At 43.3% G+C, this 23,408-nt stretch overlaps 1 protein-coding gene across 1 annotated transcript in view; it reads right to left on the bottom strand.

Moving 5' to 3' along the window:
* The window catches only part of SH3RF3 (SH3 domain containing ring finger 3), a 234,342-nt gene that overhangs the window by 45,751 nt on the left and 165,183 nt on the right, over positions 1-23,408 (bottom strand). The window contains exon 4 of the mRNA XM_048962496.1: positions 10,715-11,062. Within this exon, the coding sequence (XP_048818453.1) occupies positions 10,715-11,062 (348 nt within the window). The remainder of the gene's footprint in view (positions 1-10,714; positions 11,063-23,408) is intronic.

Below are 23,408 nucleotides of genomic sequence, written 5' to 3'. Positions count from 1 at the left end.
ATTGCTTTGCTGAATATTAACACAATATCATTAAGAAATCAAGCAGTGAAATATGAAGACTCTGCTCTGTGACTCCCCAGCTTTTGGCAACAAGCAGCAAGCTGTCTCCTCTCTCACCAACATCCACACTCAATCATGAAGCTGTAGTGACAAGTACATCTCCTTTTTCTCATTATTTCCCCACTTTCTGGCTGCACATTCAAACAAGGAAGATTCCAGGCAGCTCTCAGCCCTATGTGTAAAACTAAGTATTCTTTCCAGTTCTGCAGCTAAGGCTCTATTAATCCTCCCTGTCACATCAGTGAGGTAGTAACAACCAACCCCAAAATGTAGGCATAGCTGGGGCATGATCCCTCACTTGTTTTGAGCTTGTTAATGAGAAGGATGCTGGGCAGAGAGACAGAGTACATGTTTCACCCAACACAAAACTGGGAAATCAACTGGAGCAAACTTCTTTGCGTTGTACCACCAGTATCTGTCTTATGGGAGCTACATGAATTGCCTTCAAGAGATCTGCTATCCTCCCCTTAGATCATTCAGCCCTCCCTCTGCAACACCTCTGCTCAACCCCAGAGAGCAACAGCTGTGTTAGCATCAGCCATTTGCTTGCTTTTGCTGAAGGTGGTGGCTACTGCAACATCATCGCTGGAAGCACGAGCCCAGATGCTTTCTATTTTACTATTATGCTTGTGCCAGCATACAGTCCTAGGGATTAAGACATAATTGTCAATGTTGCTTTCTTCCCTTGACCAATTCTGAAGAAATCTGCATAGCCCTGTGTGTTTTCTACCCACTTGATTTTCTGTTTCTTGCCTGTTGTCTGTTACTGTAATGCTGCTGCACCTGGTGCTGCTGCCTTGGACCCTACAAACTGCTCATTTTTGCCACTTTGCTCAGCCTAGTATCATATGCATCTGAACTCCAAATCAGCTCCTGCTTCCTGATTGTGGTTCAGTTTTTCTGTAGCTGTTCCCCCCTGCAGACTTGACATGATGGGGTTCTTGCCAGTCTGCCTACGTTCCAGCTTGTCATCATCAAGTTTTACTCTGCAGGACCCAATGGCCTTCCATAGTGCTGAATCCAGCTCATCTGTTCGTGCCTTGGCGTTGCCTTTCAGACAAGTACTGTTCTCAGCAGCTCCATGCACCCCATGATCCATGATGAGTTCTCTCAGTGGCTGCCTGATTGCTGCTACGTGCCTGAAAGTTCACTGCTTTGCATTTACAGCCCCTGACACAGTTGGTGAAGGCTTTCTAAGCCTCCTCTTTCAGGCTCCCTGTTCTCTGTTTCATTTATAACTAGTTAGCTCATATTACAAGATACAATACTGCAAGATTGTTTTGCAAGATAATAATTGTGAGAAGATTAATACACACTGTCTAGTGTGAGAGACTCAGCTATTATTTCCTCACACTTTGATTACCTTTGCTAGAAGCTTAACTTTCTGCTTCCTCTTGCCATAGTTTTGTGTGGGTCTCTGCAGGAGCATACAGAGGGCAGCAGGACTGTTTTCCTCCTTCAGTTAGCCCAACAGCCAGGTTGTACTTTCATTATCATGATCTAAGGAACAAGGTACTAAACATGCCCGCCTTTCCTCTTCATCTGCTCAGGGGAATGGGAATCTGAGACAACACTCTGATTTTTTGTTCTGTATTGGATAACCTTTGGGAAGTCTGTGTACTCATCAATCCTTTCTGATGGCACAGACATTACACAGAGTGGGCCCTAACACTGCAGCACTGGGATATTCGTCCTTCCTGTATCTCTGATGATTGCTGTCACTAGGCCTTATTGAGAGGAGATGTCTCTCACAGTCAGGTTTTTAAGAGGCTCTAATAAAAACAGGCACTTCATGGAGTTTGCTCAGGGAGGCACTAAGAAGTACTTCTCTAACTGATTCCCACAGATTTTAGTGCAACCTAAGTAATAGAACTCACTTCTGAAAATGCCTTCTAGTGGCCCTCTGTATCCTTATGAGCCTCTAGTGCCCTTAAATGCTTGGCCACTGAGCTTCCAGATGAGGCTTGCTGTGCAATCACACTCCTCATGAGGAGGATATCTACCTAGTGATTGCCTGCAGCTTTCTGAGTTAGACCCTGCCAACCCTCACCGCAGGTACTTAGGCCACTACACAACCACCTCTGACTTCTTCCCTTCCATCTGGCATCCTCCAGATGGACTCACCATGACCCAAGTCCTCAGCTCAACAGCAACAGCTCTTCTCTGCTCCAGAACAGCCTTGCCTGGCTGCCTGCACAAAGGCGCAAATACCCTGGAATTCTAAATGTTGCGTAGAACTTCCATCTGACTCAATACAGTTTTTAGATACTTAAATAAATAATGGCACTGTTTGGGTCACATCCAAAACAAAGAGACCCACAGCTAGCTGACAAAACTGAAGTTTACAGATGACTGTGCAGCCCAGAGGTCAACATTTCGTGATGAGAATGAATAGTACAACTTTCATGGTTCACAGAAGCTCCTGCAACAAGGCTAAGCTCAGATGAGTCTCACTCCTCCTCCAGCTGATAAGTGTTATTTACAAGAGCATCAAAACAAATCATGTTTTAATGTATATATAATGATATAGTTCTATTAAATTTTATAGCATATACTCCTGAGTAAATAATACACTACTGAGATGCTGTTGCCTCTTGTGTCAGGTCTGACATATATTTAAAAACAACCAGACAGGCAAAACATTACTGACAAGCCCACAGAGATCAGGAAATTAAAGGTAATAACTGCTCAGCCTGGAAGTTCATTTCACATTCATTCCCTTTCTCTCTTCCTATTCACACCTCTGTGAAAGCAGAAGGATTAGTACTCTAGACTTCCAGCATAAACTATCCTTTTTCTCTCCCTTGTAGATTCACTTTAGATTCCCACTAGTATTTTGAGGCCATGTTTGTTGTTTAATTTGAAAAGATGTAGTGCCTGCAGGGATTAGGGAAGTGTCTTGCAAAAGCACAGGACTCGGTCTTGGAGGGGAACAGAAGCTGTGAAAACAATGATAAAAGTGGGAACAGGGTACAGGAATACTGCAGTTTGCAGCAACCTTTATGGAAAAAAAATTGCTGCTGCTATCATGTGAATGTTCTATCATCAAGAAAATCACCAACCAGAAATCTCTATTTTGACTTCAAAGCAAATCTAGCACTGTCTTACCACAGGGCACTTATCACATTCATTAATTCACAGGGAAATTTCTTTTAATGTCTTGAATGCATATTTACAGCTTACTTAGAATTTCTCTTTAGTATTGCTTTATAATAAGAGAAAAACATTCAAACATTCAACTCACATAGGCTGATGTACTCTCCTCTGGAAATACCACAAAAATAGGCTAATGGTCTTTAAGATTCCTGTGACTCATTTCTCTAATTCTCTTGACTCCATAAAACAATGACTGGGGCAATCACTCTGGGCCTTAATGTTCCCAGAAATAATGTATAAGCACTTAATGCGTGGTGGTGCCACCAAGTATTGATGGAAAGTGTTACATGTAAGACCAAGTAGCCTCATCAAATGCTAATTACCACAGCAGGAGCTGAAACGGACTTTCCAACTCTGAAGCAAGACTTTTTCTTCCCTAATGGTATGTGTGTAAAAAATAATAATATATCCATGAACAATGGCAGTTGCAGCTGCATAAATAGCTGCATAAATTTCCAGTTTCTTTCTGCAAAAACTGAAGCTAAATTTGTAAAATTCACTATTTACGGAGGGGTTCTTACAGTGTGTATCTATGGCTGCGGATGATGGTCAGGCTGAATATCATACCATCCTGTTGGCCCTGATTATTTTTTGGCTCCTAATACTTAAAAATTCTAGAGCACGTCTTCTGTGAATGGGTCATGGTGCTATGAAGAGAGCTGGAGAAGTCACACAAATGTATTCCTGGAGCTTCCAACACGCTGCAGTCTAAAGGCAGTTGTGAATTGGAGAGAAAAACCCAAATATTTTTTGGCACCTTCTTCCAAATATTCCTCTGACATCACCATCCATAGGAGCACTGATTATCTTGGTTTGCAGCTTCTCAGTTCCCCCAGTTGAGGCCTAATTAAGCATTATGTGAATGAGCACCAAGAGAATTATATTTTATTCAGCCTTTTTTTCTCTCAGAGCAACCCTTTCAGCACCAAGCGCTGGTATCTAGCTCTCCTCCCTGGGGCTTTAAATGGTTTTACAGCGAATAGGTTCTCACAATTTTGGGGTCAAACAACATAAAAATACAAAGGCAGAAAGACAGGGAAGATTAAAATGAAGGCTTGACCTCTAAAAGATGTTAATTTAATCCCAAGTTCATAATTATCCTCCTGATAATTGAACAAGCTTATCAGGATCCTGTGCAATGGCTCCTGTAGTAAGTTCTTCAGAGAGATGGTAGTGGTAAACAAGTAAACAAAAATCCCACACAAACGAGAAGGGAAAATACACTCTGTGGTCACTTCTGCTAAAATGTCACGCATGTGCACACAGAGTGTGTTGGACAGACAGTGCTTTGTGTTGTAGTGCAAATACCAAGAGAGAGACTTGCTTGCTCCTGAGTCTTCCAAATCGGCAGCTGACTGGCAGGCAGCGTGAAGCTTTGGGATTACCCCTGTGCAAAAATGATTTTAGTGGTAAAGTGTTTTTGGGTTAGTACCCTGAGGAGTAGCTGGAAAGAAAAACAAACTTGTTTTTGTTTTACAGGCAAGAGGATTTCATGCACAGTTGAATAAATGCTCTTCTAAAGCTTAGCCTTCTTTGCTTTGATTCAGTCAAAAATCAGATTTTGTGGTTCCTGAAAAATCTTTCAAAACGTATTCATGATGAGACAAATTACAGGATAAAGAGACCACATTGTCTCACACTGGTAGGGAATTGTGCTCTGACTGGATCTTCAATAGCTTATGTAACCAGCCCATAGATTTAGTCAGCTCACGCATCTCACTTCCCGTCATTTTGACAAATAATGTAATATATCCTAATACATGGAGTATATTTAAATTAGCATTATTAGCATTTATGTACGCTATTAGTAGCATACTATTAGCAGCTTGCATGTCTGCCTGAACTTCTGCTTAAAAAACTCAGTTCCTTCCAACCTCCAAAGCCCTTCAAGAAGAGCTCTCTATGAAGTTATTTAAAAAGGAGATGCAACAAATAGGCAATGTTTGGCTCCAGTTGGGAGCAATTCATCGTAGAACTGGGACTATGTAAAAACTAGGAAACAATGTAGGTTAGATTTCAGCAAAGTCTTACACTGCTTTCATGACATATGTAGATCCAAATAACAGAAACACAGGTCAGACCAACTAAAATTAGTTCTCTTGTTATTCTGACCAGTGCAGACCCTTGAGATGGCTGCCATTTGTTTCAGCTGTCTAAATGTCATTACTGGATTTCAGTCCATTGTCATCTGCAGCCAACATCAGAGCAGGTTGGATACAATTTGGACTCCAGACCAAAGCTGAAAAATACAGGACTTTCTCTTCTGTTCTCAGAGCCTGTTAGGCACTTGAAAATGAAAGGTTCATAGTCTCTGGATTTTAAATATAATCTGTATGCTGCTCATGGCCAGCACATTTAGGCTATCAGCCAAGGCTCAACCAGAGTTCTGCTATTACATTTTCTCAGCTAAAATCCAGCGCTTCTAAGTAACTGATAAGGAGTCACACTTCCAAATGATTTATACAGGGAGACACTTCAAGGGAGATTTTTCATTTCAAATGCTGTTGCTGCTTGGAACTGGGAGCGTGCAAGACATTGTTCTCAGCTTTTCCTGAACATGTGGCCTCCGGTTAGAAGCCCATTCTGACACCCACAGATACAAGCGGATTTCCTGTGCATAGTGATGAGTTGTTCGAAGTGCACGCACAAGTTCCTCCTGCCAGGAGCATCCTTTCTTCCCCTCTCAGCTGCTGTCCTGGTGTGCACACAGTCACGCTTCATTATTCATGAGAAGCTTTTTCTGCTGAAAACCAGGGTGTTTGGTATGCTACTGACCTCTGACCTTTCCAAACAGCAGGGACGAATAATTCATAAGGAGTGCAAATGGAAGCGGGACAAGCCACCTGAGGCCTGGGCATGATTGCTGTCTTGGGGGACATTTCCTGCTCTCCTGGGAGTCTTGGTTACGAGCATCTCCTTGTGCCTGCAACCTAATTCAGCTTCTGCTCCATCACAGGCATCTCACACCTTCAATAAAAACCCATGATGGGGCATTCTGCACAAGGGACTGATGCTATCACCTTTCAAATGGAGGTTTCATGAGTGACACTTGGCATGCAACAAAAAGCACAGAACAAATTTGGCTGCAAGCAAAATGAAGATCCCAGCATCACCCCTTTGAAAAGAAATGCTTTGTATCTTGACTACTGTGATTTCCCAGTTACTGTTTTGTCCATCTGAAGTAGTCTGAAGTTGATCCTGCTTTAGAGCATTCCTAGGTAGGCAGGCAATGAAGATATCTTTTACACTCTTAAAATGCATCTTGGGTATTGGGAAGCAGTTGACTTGATATTGCTTAAAGAACGATGACTATATCCTAAATCCTAAATCCTGTAGTCTAAATCCTGTAGTCTGCAATTATTGAATTAATAATATGCAGAAGTGCTACAGAACCTAAGATTTCATACTATGGTCTGCACATCAGCGCTCAAGATGCAGAGATTTGTGCCCTCCTGGAGAAGCAGGAGGCTTATTATAGCCTAACAACTCATAAAAACAGAAAACATGTCAGCTCTGCATGAAAGTCTGGTTCCAATTCACAAATACTGACAAAAACCACAGGAATATAGTACCATGTATGACATAACTTTTAAGGGGTGCAATATATTGCACATTACTGAAATATCTGAAATGCGCACCTCAGTTTTAAGTTCCCGCAGCCTTTAACATCTCTGTTTCCTTGACAGTTTGCTGAAAGAAAGCAAGTGCCTCAGATGGAAGTACCTCTGGTCTATAGGGAAATGGACACCATTTTTTGGAAGGCCATTCCACCAGACACTGGCCAGTGGCCCAAGGTAGGGCAGCTGATGCTGTTCAAGAGCTTCTGGGACTGAATTCATAGAATCACAGAATCACAGAATGGTTTGGGTGGGAAGGACCTTACAGACCACTCAGCCCAAACCCCTGCTGTGGGCAGGGCTACCCCCTGCAAGCTCAGGCTGCCCAGGGCCCCATCCAACCTGGCCTTGAGTGCCTCCAGGGATGGGGAATTCTGTTTTTTCAAAGGATAGACTATAGGAAAAAATGCATGTCAAAGTTTTTAAAAAGGCAGAACCTCCCTTCAAGCCAATCATTGATCCTGGTATGTAGTTACTCTACAAACAAAAACAAAAACAGGAACAAAAATCCTCTATTTTTTTCATGAGGAGATGAATTTAAACACTGGTGAAGTGTCTGAAAATTTCAAGGATATTTAAAGATACAGTAAATCAAATTTTGAAACTAAGGATGAAAAGAAAGGCATAAATTTGCTTGACAGCCAGAACTGAAACTGTGAATTTGTTGTTTCCCCTATTAAAAAATATACTTTGGCCAAATTTGCTGCTGCAGACTAGCAGGGGCCTGAGATAGTTATATAGAGAGGGCAGTGAGGACAACTTGCAGGACAGACAGGTCTGTCCCAAAGGGAGGAAGGAGAGGGTGACCCTGCTTCCCATGGCTGAGCTCAGTGCTGTTTGGTGGCAGCAACCCTCCAGCAGAACAGCCGGCCCGTGGGTTGTGGGCATGTCAGATCCTTAATGAGACACACAGGACATCTCACCTTAAATACACCAAGTGTGTTCAAGAACAAACCAATCTGAACACAAGACTCTTGCTGCTCCAAATGCCTCAACTTGGCTGTGCTGGGGTCCACTATTTGTGCTGTTTTGGCTGGCATTCAGCCACACTTGAATAAAATAAAAACTCTGAGTCTATCTTTTGTCTGAAGCTGCAGCATCGTTGTTTCGGAGTAGTGTCAGGTCTCAGCAGATAGCAGAGAAGGAGCTACATTTCTGATATTTTGATCTAAAATGCAACCCCTCAAATTATGGATTTAATAGATACATAGATATAGATGCCCAATTTTAATGCTCATTTTGTAAGAGGCAGATTCTGAGCTCTCTGCAGACCTCTCTAAGTTGTGTTAGTAGCTCTTGTGATTTTACTGCAAGTCTTGAAGCGGTGAGACATTTATCTGCAGGCTGCTCCTCCAGTCAGGAGAACAGAGTGAGAATGTCAGTTCCACATTTTTTTTCCCAATAGATTCCTAGTGAAGTTTGTAAATGCGAATCTTTAAGTCCTTCAAACCACACATCAAACAGTAAGGCCTCCAAAAGCAGACAAATGCATTCACACGTGCAAATGCCACTTTTGCAGTGACTGGATATTTGGGACTGCAATAATACATTTTCACAGAGGGAAGGGCAACAAAGCTGGTGAAGGGTCTGGAGCACAAGTCTTATCAGGAACGGCTGAGGGAAGTGGGTTCATTTAATCTGGAGAAGAGGAGGCTCAGGGGAGACCTTATTGCTCTCTACAGCAACCTGAAAGGAGGTTGTGGTGAGGTGGGGACTGGCATCTTCTCTCAGGTAACAGTGACAGGATGAGAGGGAATGGCCTTAAATTACACCAGGGGAGGTTCAGGTTGGATGTTAGCAAACATTTCTTCTCAGGAGAGGTGATGCACTGGCACAGGCTGCCCAGGAAGGTGGTAGGGACTCTGCCCCTGGAAATATTCAGGTAACATGTGGATGTAGCACTGAGGGATGTGGTTATGAGGGCATGGTGGGGATGCATTGGAGGTTGGACCAGATAACTTTAGAAATCTTTTCCAACCTTAATGATTCGATAAATCTCCTTTCTCCAAAGCTGAAACCAGCAAGCACGACTCTTCTTCCCTCCTCTGGGTTTTGGCCAAGATCACTTTGGCCAGCAGTGGTAGAGGCATGTCTCCAGCTGCCTTGCCTGCCTGACTGATCTGAGTCCTGAGGCAGAAGAACTGGAGCTACAGCACTCTCCATGTGTCTCCCTGTCCCAACTGGGCTGGCTTCACTGCACTCCAGCCTTAGCTGTGCCTCTCACCATGACACAGATTTCATGCTCTTCCCTCAGTGTGAAGGACCCAGCTAACCTCCCTACAACATGCATTTAAAGCTCCTATGGGGAACACTGACTCCTTCTTGGCCCCAACCACATGCATCCAGACACCACAACAGTCTGTGAAGTGAGTGGGGCTTTGCACACCAGTTGTTCTGCCAAAGCAGGGGAGGGTAATTAAAGCACTTTCTGCTTTTTGGTCTGATTTTTGTACTATGCTTAGACTGAGCCTTCACATGACTCTGGCAAAGTGTGTGCACGCTTTTCTCTTCAACTAGTACAAGAACAGAAAAGCCACAGACTGTCACATCTCTGCAAAGTCCAAATGTGTCACTCTGAGTGCCAAAAACCTGGGTGTCATTTACTTGATGAGCCTGGGACCCTGACTCCCAGCTAGAGTTTGCACCAAGTCACAGATGTCCCAGTACATCTTGGCATACACGCCTCTTCCAGCAGGGGCCGTATCCTCACCTTCACGCTCCTCAACAGTGAGGTTTTAGACCATTATTATTCTCCATTTAATTCTACACCTCCAAACTGCAAACTGCCATTCGGATTCCTTTATCAATGTAAGGAGTGGGTGTTTGCACAGAATTTCAGCATATCCCCACAGACTCTGCTCCTACTTTGCCCACCCCTTTGCAGCAGTAGCCCAGAAGTGCTTTGGATCCGCTGGGATTTTTGAGCAGGGAAGAAATGAATAAATACTCATCAGCACGCATGCATATCTGATATCTTGTTGAGCATTTCTGGGCAGTGGCCGCTAACCAGGTACCAGATACTTGCCAAACTACAGTACAACTGTTTGTCTTCCAGTGATATGGAAGGAAATAATCGCTGTAGAAATTTTATTTGTCCCTGATGTGCACCAAGCACATGACGTTCGTACAGGTAACATCACCCTAAGTGGGAGAAAGTACAGTCCAGAGCAAGGATAACAGGATCACTCAATATTATTCCTCTCTATAACAGAAAGTGATGGAATATGTACATACTGTAGGAGTGTTGCTTTTTTTTTTTTTTTTTTTTAATGTAGGTTAAGTTAATGATTGCATACAGAGGAGGGTGCTGGCAACAGTGCTGGAAGGCATGTCCTAAGTGAGGAGAGGCTGAGGATACTGGGCTGTCTAGGCTGGAGAAGAGGAGACAGAGATGACCTCTGCTTTCTGCAGCTGCCTGAGAAGGTGAAACAGAACAAGGTGCCAAGCTCTGCTCCTGGGAATCAATGGCAGGATGCAAAAGAATGGCACAAAACTGCATCAGAGGAGGATCAGACTCAGCAATGGGAAACATTTATTTACCATGAGGGTGGTCAAACACTGGGACAGGCTTCCTAGCGAGGCGGCTGATATCCTGTGCCTGTTCAGGAGGCATTTGGACAATGCCCTCAATAACATGCTTTATTCTGTTTTTCTTTGAAAGAAACCTAAAATGATTTGGCCTTACTCTCCAGCTCATCATGCCTGCCCACTCATTAATGCATGGTCAGGAAAAACTGTTGTGCTAAATCCTGTCAAACAAGAGAGACAGTGCTCTGCAGCAGCTGGCTCCAGCGTGGGATGTGTCGGAGGAGGTGAAGCAGCCCTCAGCTTCAGCTATGCCTTCCAGGCTGCAGGGCTGGGCAAAGTCCCTTACTTCTTACCTGGGCAGGAGCACTGGAGGACAGGTGTGCTAGGTCCCCAATCCTAGCAGCTGCCCGTGGGTCGCTGGAGCTGATGAGGACGGGAGCGCTGATCTCCATGGAGTGCCGGTTGCTGGCAGACTGGGAGGACTTGTGGGTCATGCTGAGGGCGGTGAAGGAGTGCCGCTTCTTGGCATTCTTCTTGCCCTCCACTGGTCGTGGAGCTGCTGCCGTTGCCCCTGCACTGCTTGGTGTGGGGCATGGCCCCAGCCCCACTGCTGCAGCTGGATCTGGTGGTGCCTCACAGCCAGCGGCAGCTGCTGAGCAAGTCTTGTCCATCTCAATGAGCTGCTTGGCAGAGTCGTTGAGCTGAGTGAAGGGAAAGGGGACAGAAAAAGGAAGGAAAGGAGGCAGAGGAAGAAAAGGAAAGGAAAAAGGAACAGAAAGGAAAACAAGCGGTAGGAGAAGAAAAGGAGAAGGAAAAAGGAAGGCGATAGAAAGGAGATGGGAAGGGGATAGAAAGGAGATGGGAAGGGAGAGGGAAGGGAGGGGGAAGGGGAAAGGGAAGGGAAAGGGGAAGGGGAAGGGAAAAATGAAAATGGGGCAGAAAAGGAAAAGAGAAAGGCAAAAAGAATAGGTAGAAAAAGAAAGAAAAAAAAAAAGAAAAAAGAAAGAGAAAGAATGAGGGACATTAATGACCCATCACAGCTTGCCGCACCTAGGTCACTCTCTGAGTGACCCCGACCCTTTCCCCACAGAATGGATACCACAGGGATGCTGAGCCTGCATGCATTCTGGTCCCAGCATGAGGATGATGCTGGTCACCAAGGGGGTGGCCAAACCCGAGTAAGTCTCAGGCACTGAGGAACCAGACAACACAAATCAGTGCACAACTTCAAACCCTTCTGATTTCCTTTCCCTGCCTCCAATCTCATGCAGGCTATCCCCAGGCAAAAGCAATATGAAGGCATCCTTCCCACTGTACCTCGTCGGCTGAGCAGAAGCATGGTGGCCCCTGAAAGAATTGTTTGGGATACAGCTTGTATAATCAGTCCACGTGATGGGTTTAGAACTTAGTTTGAAATCCACAGAGAGAGTACATCACCGGGGTGTCCAGACCATTTTTCTGCCCACACCTCTTTGTTCAATTCACACTTTCAGATACCTCATGCCTAAAAATGCCAAAGGCTAATCACCTCCTGAACAGGCAAGCTACTTCTCACATAATGGAATGGTTTATAGATACACAGTTGGAGTGGGTCCACAGGAGGCCACAAAGGTGATCAGAGGGTTGGAACATCCCTCCCATGAAGAAATGCTGAGGAAGTTGGGCTTGTTCATCCTGGAGAAGAGAAGGCTCTGGGAAGACTTCACTGCAGCCTTCCAGTACTTAAAAGGGGCTTATGTAAAAGATGAGATGTGATTTTTTACACAGACAGTGATAGGACTCCCTGTAGTAGGATTGCACAGGAAACCGTCAGGGCAGGCTTTGAATATCTCCACAGAAAGAAATTCCACAGTGTCTCTCGGCAGCCTGCAGTGCTGTTACCCTCAAAGGAAAGAATTTTTCCTCACATTCACATGGAACTTCCTGTGTTCCAGTTTGTGCCTGTTATCCCTTGTCCTGTCACTGGGCACCACTGAAAAGAGCCTGGCCTCATCCACTTGATTCCTGTCCTTTATATACTTACAGGCATTGATAAGATTTCCCCTCAGATTTCACTTCTCCAGACCCAACAGCCACAGATCTCTCAGCATTTCCTCATAATCATCTTTCTGGCACTCCACTGTACTATCTCTAGTAGTTCCCCATCTTTCTTGAACTGGGGAGCCCAAAATTGGACACAGTGCTCCAGATGTGGCCTCACCAATGCAGAGTAGAGGGGGAGGATCACCTCCCTCAACCTGCTGGCCACACACTTTCTAATACACCTCAGGTTACCACTGTCTTGGCCACAAAGGCATCTTTAAGGTCCCTTCCAAACCAAGCCATTCTGTGATTCTATGTTTACCTGATACATGGATTACACCCTGCAGGCAGCAGGAGCACTATCTGCACAGCACTCATTTCCAATAGATCTTCCTTCGAGGGGTGCTAACAGCTGAGGGAAAATGCCACATTTTGCCAGCAGACCTTTGCATCAAATTGGTATGCAATGCAATATGTTTGCACTTAATGAATAAAAACAACATATGAAAAATGAAGCCACGGCTAACGCATGCATGCTTTTGCGTGCTCTACTATACTATTCTGAGACTCATATGAACCAAAGGTACATGTGGCACTGTTCTGGACCAAAACAAGGCTATTTTTCTTTCTCTAATTACTGCATGAATTATGGCAGCATCCAAAAAACTCAGTCAAGGACAAGGCCTCCTTGGGCTCCCCAAAAAAGGAATACTTGCTACTTGCTGTGAAGCTAATTTAGAAACCTATTACAAGCGAATACAAGAAGGGAAAAGAGAGGGATGGAAAAGATAACAGTACAAGTGCACAGTTAAACAAATGTGTAACTGAGAGGCTTTTATGGCTCCAAATCACTGCCAGCATGCTGCAAACACAAATGAGAAATAGATATTGCCAGCCTCATGCCAACCCTCTTAAGTCTGAGAGTACTTCTGACTCCATGAGGACTCACTTCCACAAAAAGGCGACAAACGCCAGCACCTAGAGAAATGTCAACCTGCAGGCTCCTTCATTCAGTGACAGCCACCGTCAAGGCAAACAGGAGCCTCCAATTAGCGATGCTCCATGGCTGTCAGAGCCCTGGGAGACCTACTACCATTCAATTAGCAGGCCATTTTCCCAGCTGCACTCTCCAATGTGAGATCATGCTTACAGTCAGCATAGTGCGCTGCACCTGCCAATTTTCGCCAGTAACAGCTGATCCCATTTCAGATTCTCCAAGAATGTCCATTATTTCCCACTTCATCATGCTCTAAATTGGTACAACCTAATATTTGCCAGCAGGCTCCAAGTGGCAGGAAATCCAGATGGTTCCCCTCCCTTAAGTAGGTGTAACAGCTCCGCTTACCCAACTGATGGAGATCGTCTACTTGGATTATTTGAAATATTAAGGAGGAGAAAGACATCAAATTCTCACAATACTTTTCTACAACAGAGGGTGAGGAAATTCTTTGCGGAAATTCTTTGCTAGTCAACTTCAAGTGGGATAGGAATATATTCTAGCTCTCTGACATATGAAAGTACGAAGAGTTAAAAAAAAATTAAACAATTAGAATTTCCTGAATTTACAGCAGTGCACCATTTGGACAAAGTGCTCCAGCTCTCAATATCAAAGCCCTGATTTGTCTTTTAAGAATAGATAATAAATCCCAATGGCTGGAATCCAGCTTAACAATGAGACTGCTTTTTTTAAAACAACAAAACCCATTACTCTTTGTTCACGGTAAAACCTAGCTAAAAAGGTCAATAAGAGACCTGGCATCTAAACAAAGGGTGATAAAAAAACAGCCTCATATTGATATAAAGAAAGTCATTTTCACTATTGGTAGAAGATTAAAGGCAAAAAGAAAACCCCTTCTCAAAACAGACAAGCTGATGAACTTTGGGGAATGTCAAAGTCTTCCTGAAATACTGAGAAAAAATTATTGTAGCCTGCCAAGATAACAAATGCTTTATAGCTTTACCACTTTATTTTTGTAGATAACTCTGTATTTAAACAGCTTTGCCCCATGGATGCTGGAAAGAACTTCCCAAATAGGCTATGAGTACCAGAGAAAAGGTTCTGCTTACTACTTTGTAAAAGCAAATGATGCTGTCCCTTCACAAAGAACTTTTAGAAACCCTTCTTTTAACATAAACATGACTGCAAATTTCTTATTTTAAACTCTGACTATGTAAATAAACATGGCTTTCTGGTGTCTGTCATCTGATCTTCAGGCAGATCCAGAGGAGAAGCTTAATGGAAAGTTCTGACCCACAGTCAGTCTCAGGAATTTGACATTTCAGAAGACTGTAGCTCTTATGACAAACCCTAATGCAGGAGTACAGCTTTCTTGCTTGTTTCTAATCTTTCCCCTGAAATTCTGGCCCAGCTAAACCCAAATCGTAAAATGTCCTTGAGACTGCAGTAATAGGACACCCCAGAAAATTCAGGATACAATTCAGTGAGACAGGGCTTGGCTTCAAACACCAAATCAGGCAAACACTTCCAGAAGCCCTGCATTCCCTGGGAAGACTAAACCTTGTGTGAGCAACCCATGTAGCTGCTAAGTGATGCTGTCACATAAAAGGTGCAATGAAACATTGAGGGAGAGCGTTTTGTTTTTCTTCTTCTGGCTTTTAGACAGGATCTTTTAGATTCTCTACTTGAGACTTTACCTTATGGGCGGCAAAGGTGTCAACATTAAGCTGCCTCACTCAGGACTTCTAGCTGCCAAAATTACTGCTTTAGTAGTCTTGTGATAAACCTCATTTTTTAGCAGAATACGTTATGATGACTTTCTCTCCCTCTCTTTCCACTGCACACAGCTATACACACACGTGCACACAATTCTCATCCGCACTGGTTATTCCCAAGCAGGACTGTCTGCCCTGTGTTACCCCAGCGTGATGTGATGAAACTGAAGTTTCAATGGGCAACTACTTACACAGCCAACTGGGGAAGATGAGCAAGGGAAAAGCTACCTCTAGGCCAGCGTGCACTTGGTAGGGACCTGATTAATCCTAGCTCTAGTCAGAAAAACAAATTGTTACTGTGGAACTTATTATGGAACCAGATGGGCGCACAGGAGACTAGGACAAATTTCAACAATTAAATTCTGCTGTTCTGGTCTGTAATTGCAGAATTTTGGTCCTTTATTTTTTGGTGTAACAATACAATCATAGAATCATTGAATTAGAAGGGACCCTTAAAGGCCATCTAGTCTAACCGATCTGCAATGAACAGGGACACTTGCAGCACGATCAGGATACTCACAGCCTATCCAGCCTGATGTTGAGTGTCTCCAGGGATGGAGCAGCCACAACTTCTCAGGGCAACCCGTGCCAGTGCCTCGCCATGTTTATTGTAAAAAAGCATTTCTATTATGTCCAGTTTTTCTTATACCCACCAGCAAAAAGAAAAGGACAATGCCACCATAATTTCTGTGGGTAATCCATAAGCAAGTGTAATGGCAAAACAGCCACTGCATCTCCTCTAACAAATATCCCAAGGTATTTTCTAATCCATGGCACTGGCAAATGGCTGCAGTGCAGTTGAGACCTTTAGGGGACCTCATCACACACAGTGGCCCCACAGCAGCTCCTGGGTTGGTGCAGTTCCAGATGGCATGGTCTTCTCCAAGAGAGGGAACAGTAGGTATTAGCTGCTGAATGCTCTCAGTTTTCTAGGCACTGAGGAATAGGTAAAGGATTCACTCGCGACTGATACCTGACCTGCCACAGAGATGGCCCTTCTCTGTTTCTGGTTCAGCAACAGACTTGGGCACATGCTTCAGGCTGGGCACAGACCAAAGTGCTTTGAGTGAGTCTAAAATGTCATTCTTTTCTGAATAAGGAAGGATTGCTTACATTCTCAGAGTTATGCACGTGCTTAAGTATTTTATTAGACTGGCGCCAGCCTGAAGCAGAAAGTGCCATTTATTAGGGCTCACAGGAAAACACTGGTTCATTTGCTCTGTAAGATTTTTTCTGTTTCTTTAGGAAGAATTGGCCAAAGGATGGTGCTCTTCAAACACAGATTTAAGACCAGAAATGCATTACTTCAGGCCCACTTTAAAAGTTTGCAAAACTCCCCAGTTCAGTGCACACCTGATGAAAAGAATGAACTGCTCTAAAAAAAAAAAATAAGATACCACGCTTGAGGTTTTAGAGAGGAATCGATGAGCGGAGAAGAAAGAAAAATTAAGATTAATAAAAGTTCTTCACAATGCCTTTCTGAAATATTGAAAATACTTCCACCCAGGGACTGCTCATTTTTATAATTTACAGCTCATAAATATTGAGAGGATCACGCGCATCTCTATTTCATGCCTTGCAGAAACTTTGGCAACTTCAAGTTCCAGAGCTGATTTTGTGATTAAAATAAAGCAGTCTGAATTTATTACTGTGCGTTCAGTTCAGAGTAGTTACTTTCAGGAAATATTAAGTTCTTATGCCCTCATTAAATTAGTTTTGCTAGTATTATAATTTATGCTTTGAAACACAGTGAGGTTATTAAATAAGTACAAAGACATAGCTATACAGGAACTCCTATCCCTGCTAGTTTCCTGACAGGACTGTATCTGTGAAAGCATTCTCATTTCCAGAAAGCAGCACTTCAAAAAAGTTAAAGCAGTTTTTCTCCTTTTTACCCCTGCTAGCAAATGCAGGCTACAGCCCCTGTTATAGTGTAGCCAAGTAGCAAAAGCACCCTTTGACTCAAATGGGCAGTAGAAGAACACTTTGCCTCATGTTTAAATGTTCATTGGGTAAGTTAGCATAGGCAACACACAGCACTTCCAAAGGTTTACTAATGGGATATTAGCAGACTAAGCTGTGCCAAAAGCTCTTCTCTAAGTCACACTGAATGCCATCTATACTTTTCATCTTGTATATGTTTCATAAAATCAACTTTAAAATGTTTAGAGGAAACCTCCCAAGTTCTCCATTGGGCAGACACTGCGTAACCCTATCTCAATTACTCATGCACCATCTTCTAATGAAGAATCATTAGTAAGGCACAGTTTAAGAGAAAATATTATAGCTAAAACAAAGCATTGCTGAATGTTTTTGTGTTAATCATTTCTGTAACGATCCAGTATTGCCTTTTCTAATTTATTGCCAGGGAGGAACAAGCAAATGTGGACCAGATTTTCTGCAAGTGGTTCAGCCATCACAGAAGACAGATTTCTGAAACCCCACACTGTGACTGAGAGTAGAGTCACTCCATGTGCCCAGAAAATGCAAGAAGAGCAATAAAGGCATTCACTCAAACACATTCATAGGGCACGATAGCTGCAGAAATATTTTGCTAGGACACATCCCAAACTGCAAGTGTCCCTCTGCTCACACCCTGAGGCCTGAGTCCTGCTGCCTCTTCCAACAGCCTGATAAAACGTCGCATGTTTCAAGGATCATAGGATCACCTAGCAGACAGCCTTCCTAGTCAGGGTCATCTATGTACGCATTTGTGTGGAGTCTGGAAAAAACAAGCCAATCATTTCTGCCTACAACATGGCTCCTTGGGAGGCAATGGTACTCAGCAATCTATTTCCCTGTCCTACAAGACCTTTCTCATTTAGCAGCAATGTCACTTTTAACGCACTGAGAGGCCGAAGGAATGTAGCATATTAGAACAGCATGTGCTTGGATGAGCGTGTCATCATGATCTTGCAGAATGAAAATAAATGATGCGTGCAGCAGAAGTAAACACTAAGCCTTGGGTGGTGAACTGGGAATTTTTTTTCTTTCCCCTTTTTCCCAAACAGTTTTAAGATGGAAAATTGTTCACAGTGATAGAGAACAAACACACGGCTCGGTGAATCCCAGAAAAATGTGTAGTCTGCTGCAAAGTCTGCCCAGGAGCAAAGCACAGCTAATAACCTTATGGATACTAATGTCCAAATTGCTGAGAAGAAAGCAGAAAAAAACTAAATGCAGTGGCATTAAAAATAGATGAACTCATCAAAAAGAGGTATGCTTTTTTCATCCCTCCCATTTCTAGCTATCTAGCCTTCAGCTCCAAGTATGAGGACTGTTTTGCTCTGATCTGTCATCTCTGAATCTCAGATCTGCTGTGCATCTTCAATGTGCCTAAGGATTTCCTTCTCTTCTCTTCCTGTCTGTCCTCTACGGGCACCATTTTTCATAACAAGATGCTCACGATGGAACCAAAGCTCCTTTGAAATCAAGAAAAGTAACCAAATACAGCTTTACTCAACATCAGAAAGACTGGGAGAATCCAGCCTATTTTTGCTTATAAATTATTCAGAAAGCTATATAATAAGTGCAGTCGTGAATTCATGGGCTTGATCCTAATTCCTTTGAAGTCAGTGGCAAAACTCCAACTGTTTTCAATGGTGGAAGGTCTGGTGCCCATCTGGTACCAATTTCAGCACCAGCAGAGACCCTGTTAGAATCTGGAGACTATGAGGAGTTTGCTGACAAACTGGTTTATAATCAGAAAATGAAATTAATCGGAACTGAAGCACTTCCCTAGAACATTCTAGTTTTGACAAGATGTCCACCACAAAATTGTTTTCTAGATCATGTTTCTCAGCTAAAAAATACAAAAATGACCCAGGCTGCAGTTCAGCTACATGGACTCTGGGCTGCATGTCCCCGAGCACAGGAAGACCTGAGCACTGGAGACCTAAGGTGATGTTACCATTCTCTTGGGAGGAAGATACTGGGTTTCTGACTACATTGAACCTCTCTTGCTCGCTCTAAATGGAAAACTTTTGTGCATCTGTGAGTACAGGTCTCCATGTACACAGCAACAGAAGCTGCTCAGACATATTCCTCTTGCCTCACTGATAACCAGCATCTGTATGAATTCTTTGCAGTTGCTGCCAGATACTGTAAGGATAAAAAACACTCTGAAGCAGCTTTGTGCTGAAATCTAGGAACACCTTCGCTTACAGAATGTGAGACAGCTGGATGTCAAAACCACAGCATGGGCTAGGAAAGACCCTGCAGTTCCTGGAGCAGAGCTGTGTGAATGGCAAGTGATCTCAAGGCAATACCTGCAGTGCCCAGCTGCTTTAAGGAAAGCCAAGCCTCATGTTTTCAGTGTTTTCTGGAAACTATCTACCTCTTTCCCTCTTGTTCCACAAGGCTCCTGGTGCTAATGTTTTCTTGAATGCTCAACAATACCTACAACGTTTTTAACTGACTGAAAATTAACAGGTTAAATACAAGCAGTTAAGGCAAAGGATCTCTTTAGAGTCAATGCACATCAAGCCTGTGAGTCTCAAAGCAAGTAACTTTCAAAATACGGTGTGTGACCCCAAGTAATTATGAATGAATTTGTAAACCAGGCAATACTGTGCTCACTGTGCTGCATGGATCTTTCCTACATGCATTGTGGCATGGATCCTCTAGACACCACATCCTGCCCTTCTGCTGATTCTCTGAGGTTCATTCCTGGAAATATTGTGATTGAAGAAACTGTATTTATAATGTTCAGAGTTGTTGTGAAAGAAGCAGAAATATTATAAAGTCTTTTTTAAAGGAAATAACTTCCAGTGTAATAAGGAAATGGATGAAAAAAACATTAAGATAGTTATAGATGCTGAAGCCCTTTCTGAATTTGATTACAAAAGTGTCCTGGTGGATGCTGAGAACAAGTCCTTCATGAACTCCACACCATGCAATTTTATCTGCAGAAAGCATGAGGTCGGATAAATCTAAGAAGCCCTTGGAATAACAATATTAGGAATAACAATACAAGGAACATTTGGGAAAACTAAAGTCATTTTTCAAGTACTGCAAGCCTTTGCCTCTACTGAGGAAGCAGGGAGCCTTTGCTGAGGTGATTTACAACTTCGTGTAAAATAAGAAATCTCATGCAATTGGGGAAAATTAAGTTTTATGTACTGCAACTGAAGATTACCTGTGGGGAATAGCACACAAATAAATGTGCTTCTGTTTCTATCTCTGATAAAGCAGTGAAATGAAGAATGAAAGCAAATGGCAAGAAAATATTTTGGTTCAATTCCTTGTAAAAGGAATCAAGGTACATGCGCAACAAGCAGGCATCAGCAGTAAAGAGTTGCCATAAACAGTCTTTGCCCTGCGTGTGCTATATATAGGAAAGACGTTTTTGATTGCGTACTGCTTTCCAGATATGAGACAGAGAAGGACTTTTGGATGTGAGACAAGCTTTTTGCAATAGAATAACACCCCATGGGGCTATATAGCTAGATGTTGTGTGCACAGAGCTTCTGCCAGAGTTGGCTACAAAGCAGGGCTGCTGATTGCATTAGGGAGTCACAGCAGCAGCTCTGGGTGATACCCTGGGAGTAGCCAACTTCAAAGGATGCCAGCCACCAGACGTGAAAGCTGCTGCATCATTGGAGAGCTTTGTCCAGTATCTGGGTTTGCTATTTGCCAGGCTAAGTGAAAGTACAGATTTTATGACATGATGTACTGCTGTTCTACCTGGATGTCTGATAAATGAGGGAAAGTTTTGAGGCATTCCTGTGAAATGTGAACTGAACTACACTGGTTGTGATGGGCAGCAGCAAACCAGGATGCACTGACTGTCCCGCAACAGGTCTTCTTGCCCTTGCTCATGGTTGGAATAAAGAAAGAGTTGATTCTGAGAGAGGTGTAACTTACCAGCCTGAGTTTGCATCTCACAGTTGTCCTATCCTGTGTCTATTACAGTGAAAACTGTTTGAAATTACTTGTGCGTTTAAAGTGCCTCCATCCCACAGAGATGATGCCTGGTACAGCAGCAGAGCTCTCTTTTCCCTCAGCAGGTGCACTACTTTACATCCTTTTTCACTCTATGCAGTGAGCAATTATTTTTAAACAGTTTTCACACAAGGTTGTTTTACCTTGGAGTCCTTTATACTTCTGTCATATTTGGGAAAAGGCGGGTAACAATTTGGGAGGGCACTTGGAAGCAGAAGCTGTGGCACAGCCTGTAATCATGCACATCTCATCATGTAGGAAGCCCTAGCAGTAGCTGACGGCTCTGAAAGCCAGTCTGTGAGATGAAAGTGCGTTTCCTTTGCTACATGGTGATGTAATTGGGTTCACAATCCTCCCTCCTCAACTTCTGGAAGAAAAATCCAACAGGGCTGGACTGTGACAAATTCCCTCAACTCTGCAAACTCTTGACTGAAAACGGCAGCATTCAGCCTCACACACATGGTGCAACTGACTGCCCCTTGACTATAGGAACCATTAGCAGCCTTTTTTGGAGAACTGGAGACATTACAACACCATCGGGTACACATTCGAGGTCAGGCTTTCGACTGACTTGCCTCTGGCTGCAGTTAAGGAGCATACTGAACGCTCTGCTAGCAAACTAGAAAACACTGTTCAACCTCCAGCACTTAATTTCTGGTTAAGGGCAGAGGATATATAACCCAGTATTGTTGAGTCATGTAATGAAACAGCTAGCACCTTTCCTCCCATGCACACAGGAAGCTGGATGGACGCTCTGCCGTCTGTCAAGGCCTGCTCTGCTCTGGGTGTCACTTCCCCAGCGCCAAGCACCTCTGAGCAGATCCCCTAGGATGCTTGGGCACATGTGCCACATTACTGCAATAAAGTATGATGATTGCTGACATTAGTCATTTTTATGACATCCATATGCAAATGCTGTTTATGTTAGTATGCTACAACTGGAAGGAATTTGGACAACCACTGCTCTAGGCCATGTTGCTTCAGTTCTGAGATGGCAAAATTAATGGGCTAACAAAAACCTGCACAGTAGGAAATCCTTCTGAAAGTGCACAACACTGGCTTTTATTTCCCCCCTGTCTGTTGAAATACTCAAGCCCAAATATTTTTCTAACACATTCCTTCCTGAAAACAGATTGCCCTGGGTTGCACCTACATTCTGCAGGCGGAGAAACAAGCTGTCCTGTGGGAACTCAATTTTTGCAAACTGACCAAACCATGTGATGCATCACACAGAGACATTTGTTAATAATACTTATTAATTTTGCCATTAAATGCTGAAGAACTCCCACCATGGATCACAGCTCCAATGCAAGCAGCGTTACGTAAACAGAGAGCAACACGATAGCTCTTGGCCTAAAGAAAGTATGATTAAAGATGTGGGCAGGAGCAGGACACAATAAATAGATATTAACAATGTATACAATGATACAATCTTTTCAGGGGGAGGGACAAAGGACAATTGACATGGTAAATCTGTAACCATCATAGTCAAGGACAATTTCACAGAAGAGTCTAAAGAAGAAATGCTGATGCAGCTGTCCAGATATTTTAGAAGCATTTTTTTTTACAACAAAGAACAGAGCCCTACAGAAGAAAACAAGAATTTGAGAAAAATGACCAAGGATTGGCACCACTGACTAATCAAAGGCAGGGACTGCTCTTTCGGTAGTAAATTAAAGACAATAGACAGAGAGATAAGTGAGTAATCAAAGGTTTGCAAGTATGGACAAGCTGTATCTGTTCAACAGGACAGCAAAAGTGATCCATCAGAAGGAAAGAAGTGGCAGAAGATGAGCAATCGGGATGGTCATAAATAAGCCAGGTCTGCATTTGTTATGAATGCAGAAAGGACGCAGCTGTAGTAGATGTAGAGCATCTGCAGATGTAGAGCAGTTCAGGCTGGCCAAAGACTAGGTAGAATTGCCAGATATATGGATGAATGGAGCCAGGTGTGAGGATGCAACTGCCATTGGTGATGTCTTTCTAATTTCTGTAAAAGCATTGATCCTTCTTCAATAAATGACCAAGAAGGAACAGTAACATGTTTAACTCTGACAGGAATGGAAACCTCAGGTATGTACTGAGCATAAATTGCTCAATGCAAAAGCAGACAGATTTGCCTCTGGAGTGGTGTGGAGCTGCCATTGTTATGACCTTAAATTATGCTCTTAGGAACTGTCTTGTGCCAAGAGGGACAAAAACTAGAAGCAGTGCTTGAGGCAAAGCATGGGCCCAAGCAGCTGCTGAAGAAAGGCACCAAGCTGCCATACCAAGAGCTCTCAGACCAGGTCATGGCTCAGGGAACTGCTGGGAACGGAGTGACAAGCACTTTATAGCTTTCCTTCCATC

Source organism: Lagopus muta, chromosome 1 (assembly GCF_023343835.1).
Source record: "Lagopus muta isolate bLagMut1 chromosome 1, bLagMut1 primary, whole genome shotgun sequence".
Lineage (NCBI taxonomy): Eukaryota > Metazoa > Chordata > Aves > Galliformes > Phasianidae > Lagopus > Lagopus muta.
This window is presented reverse-complemented; position numbering and strand designations above follow the sequence as displayed.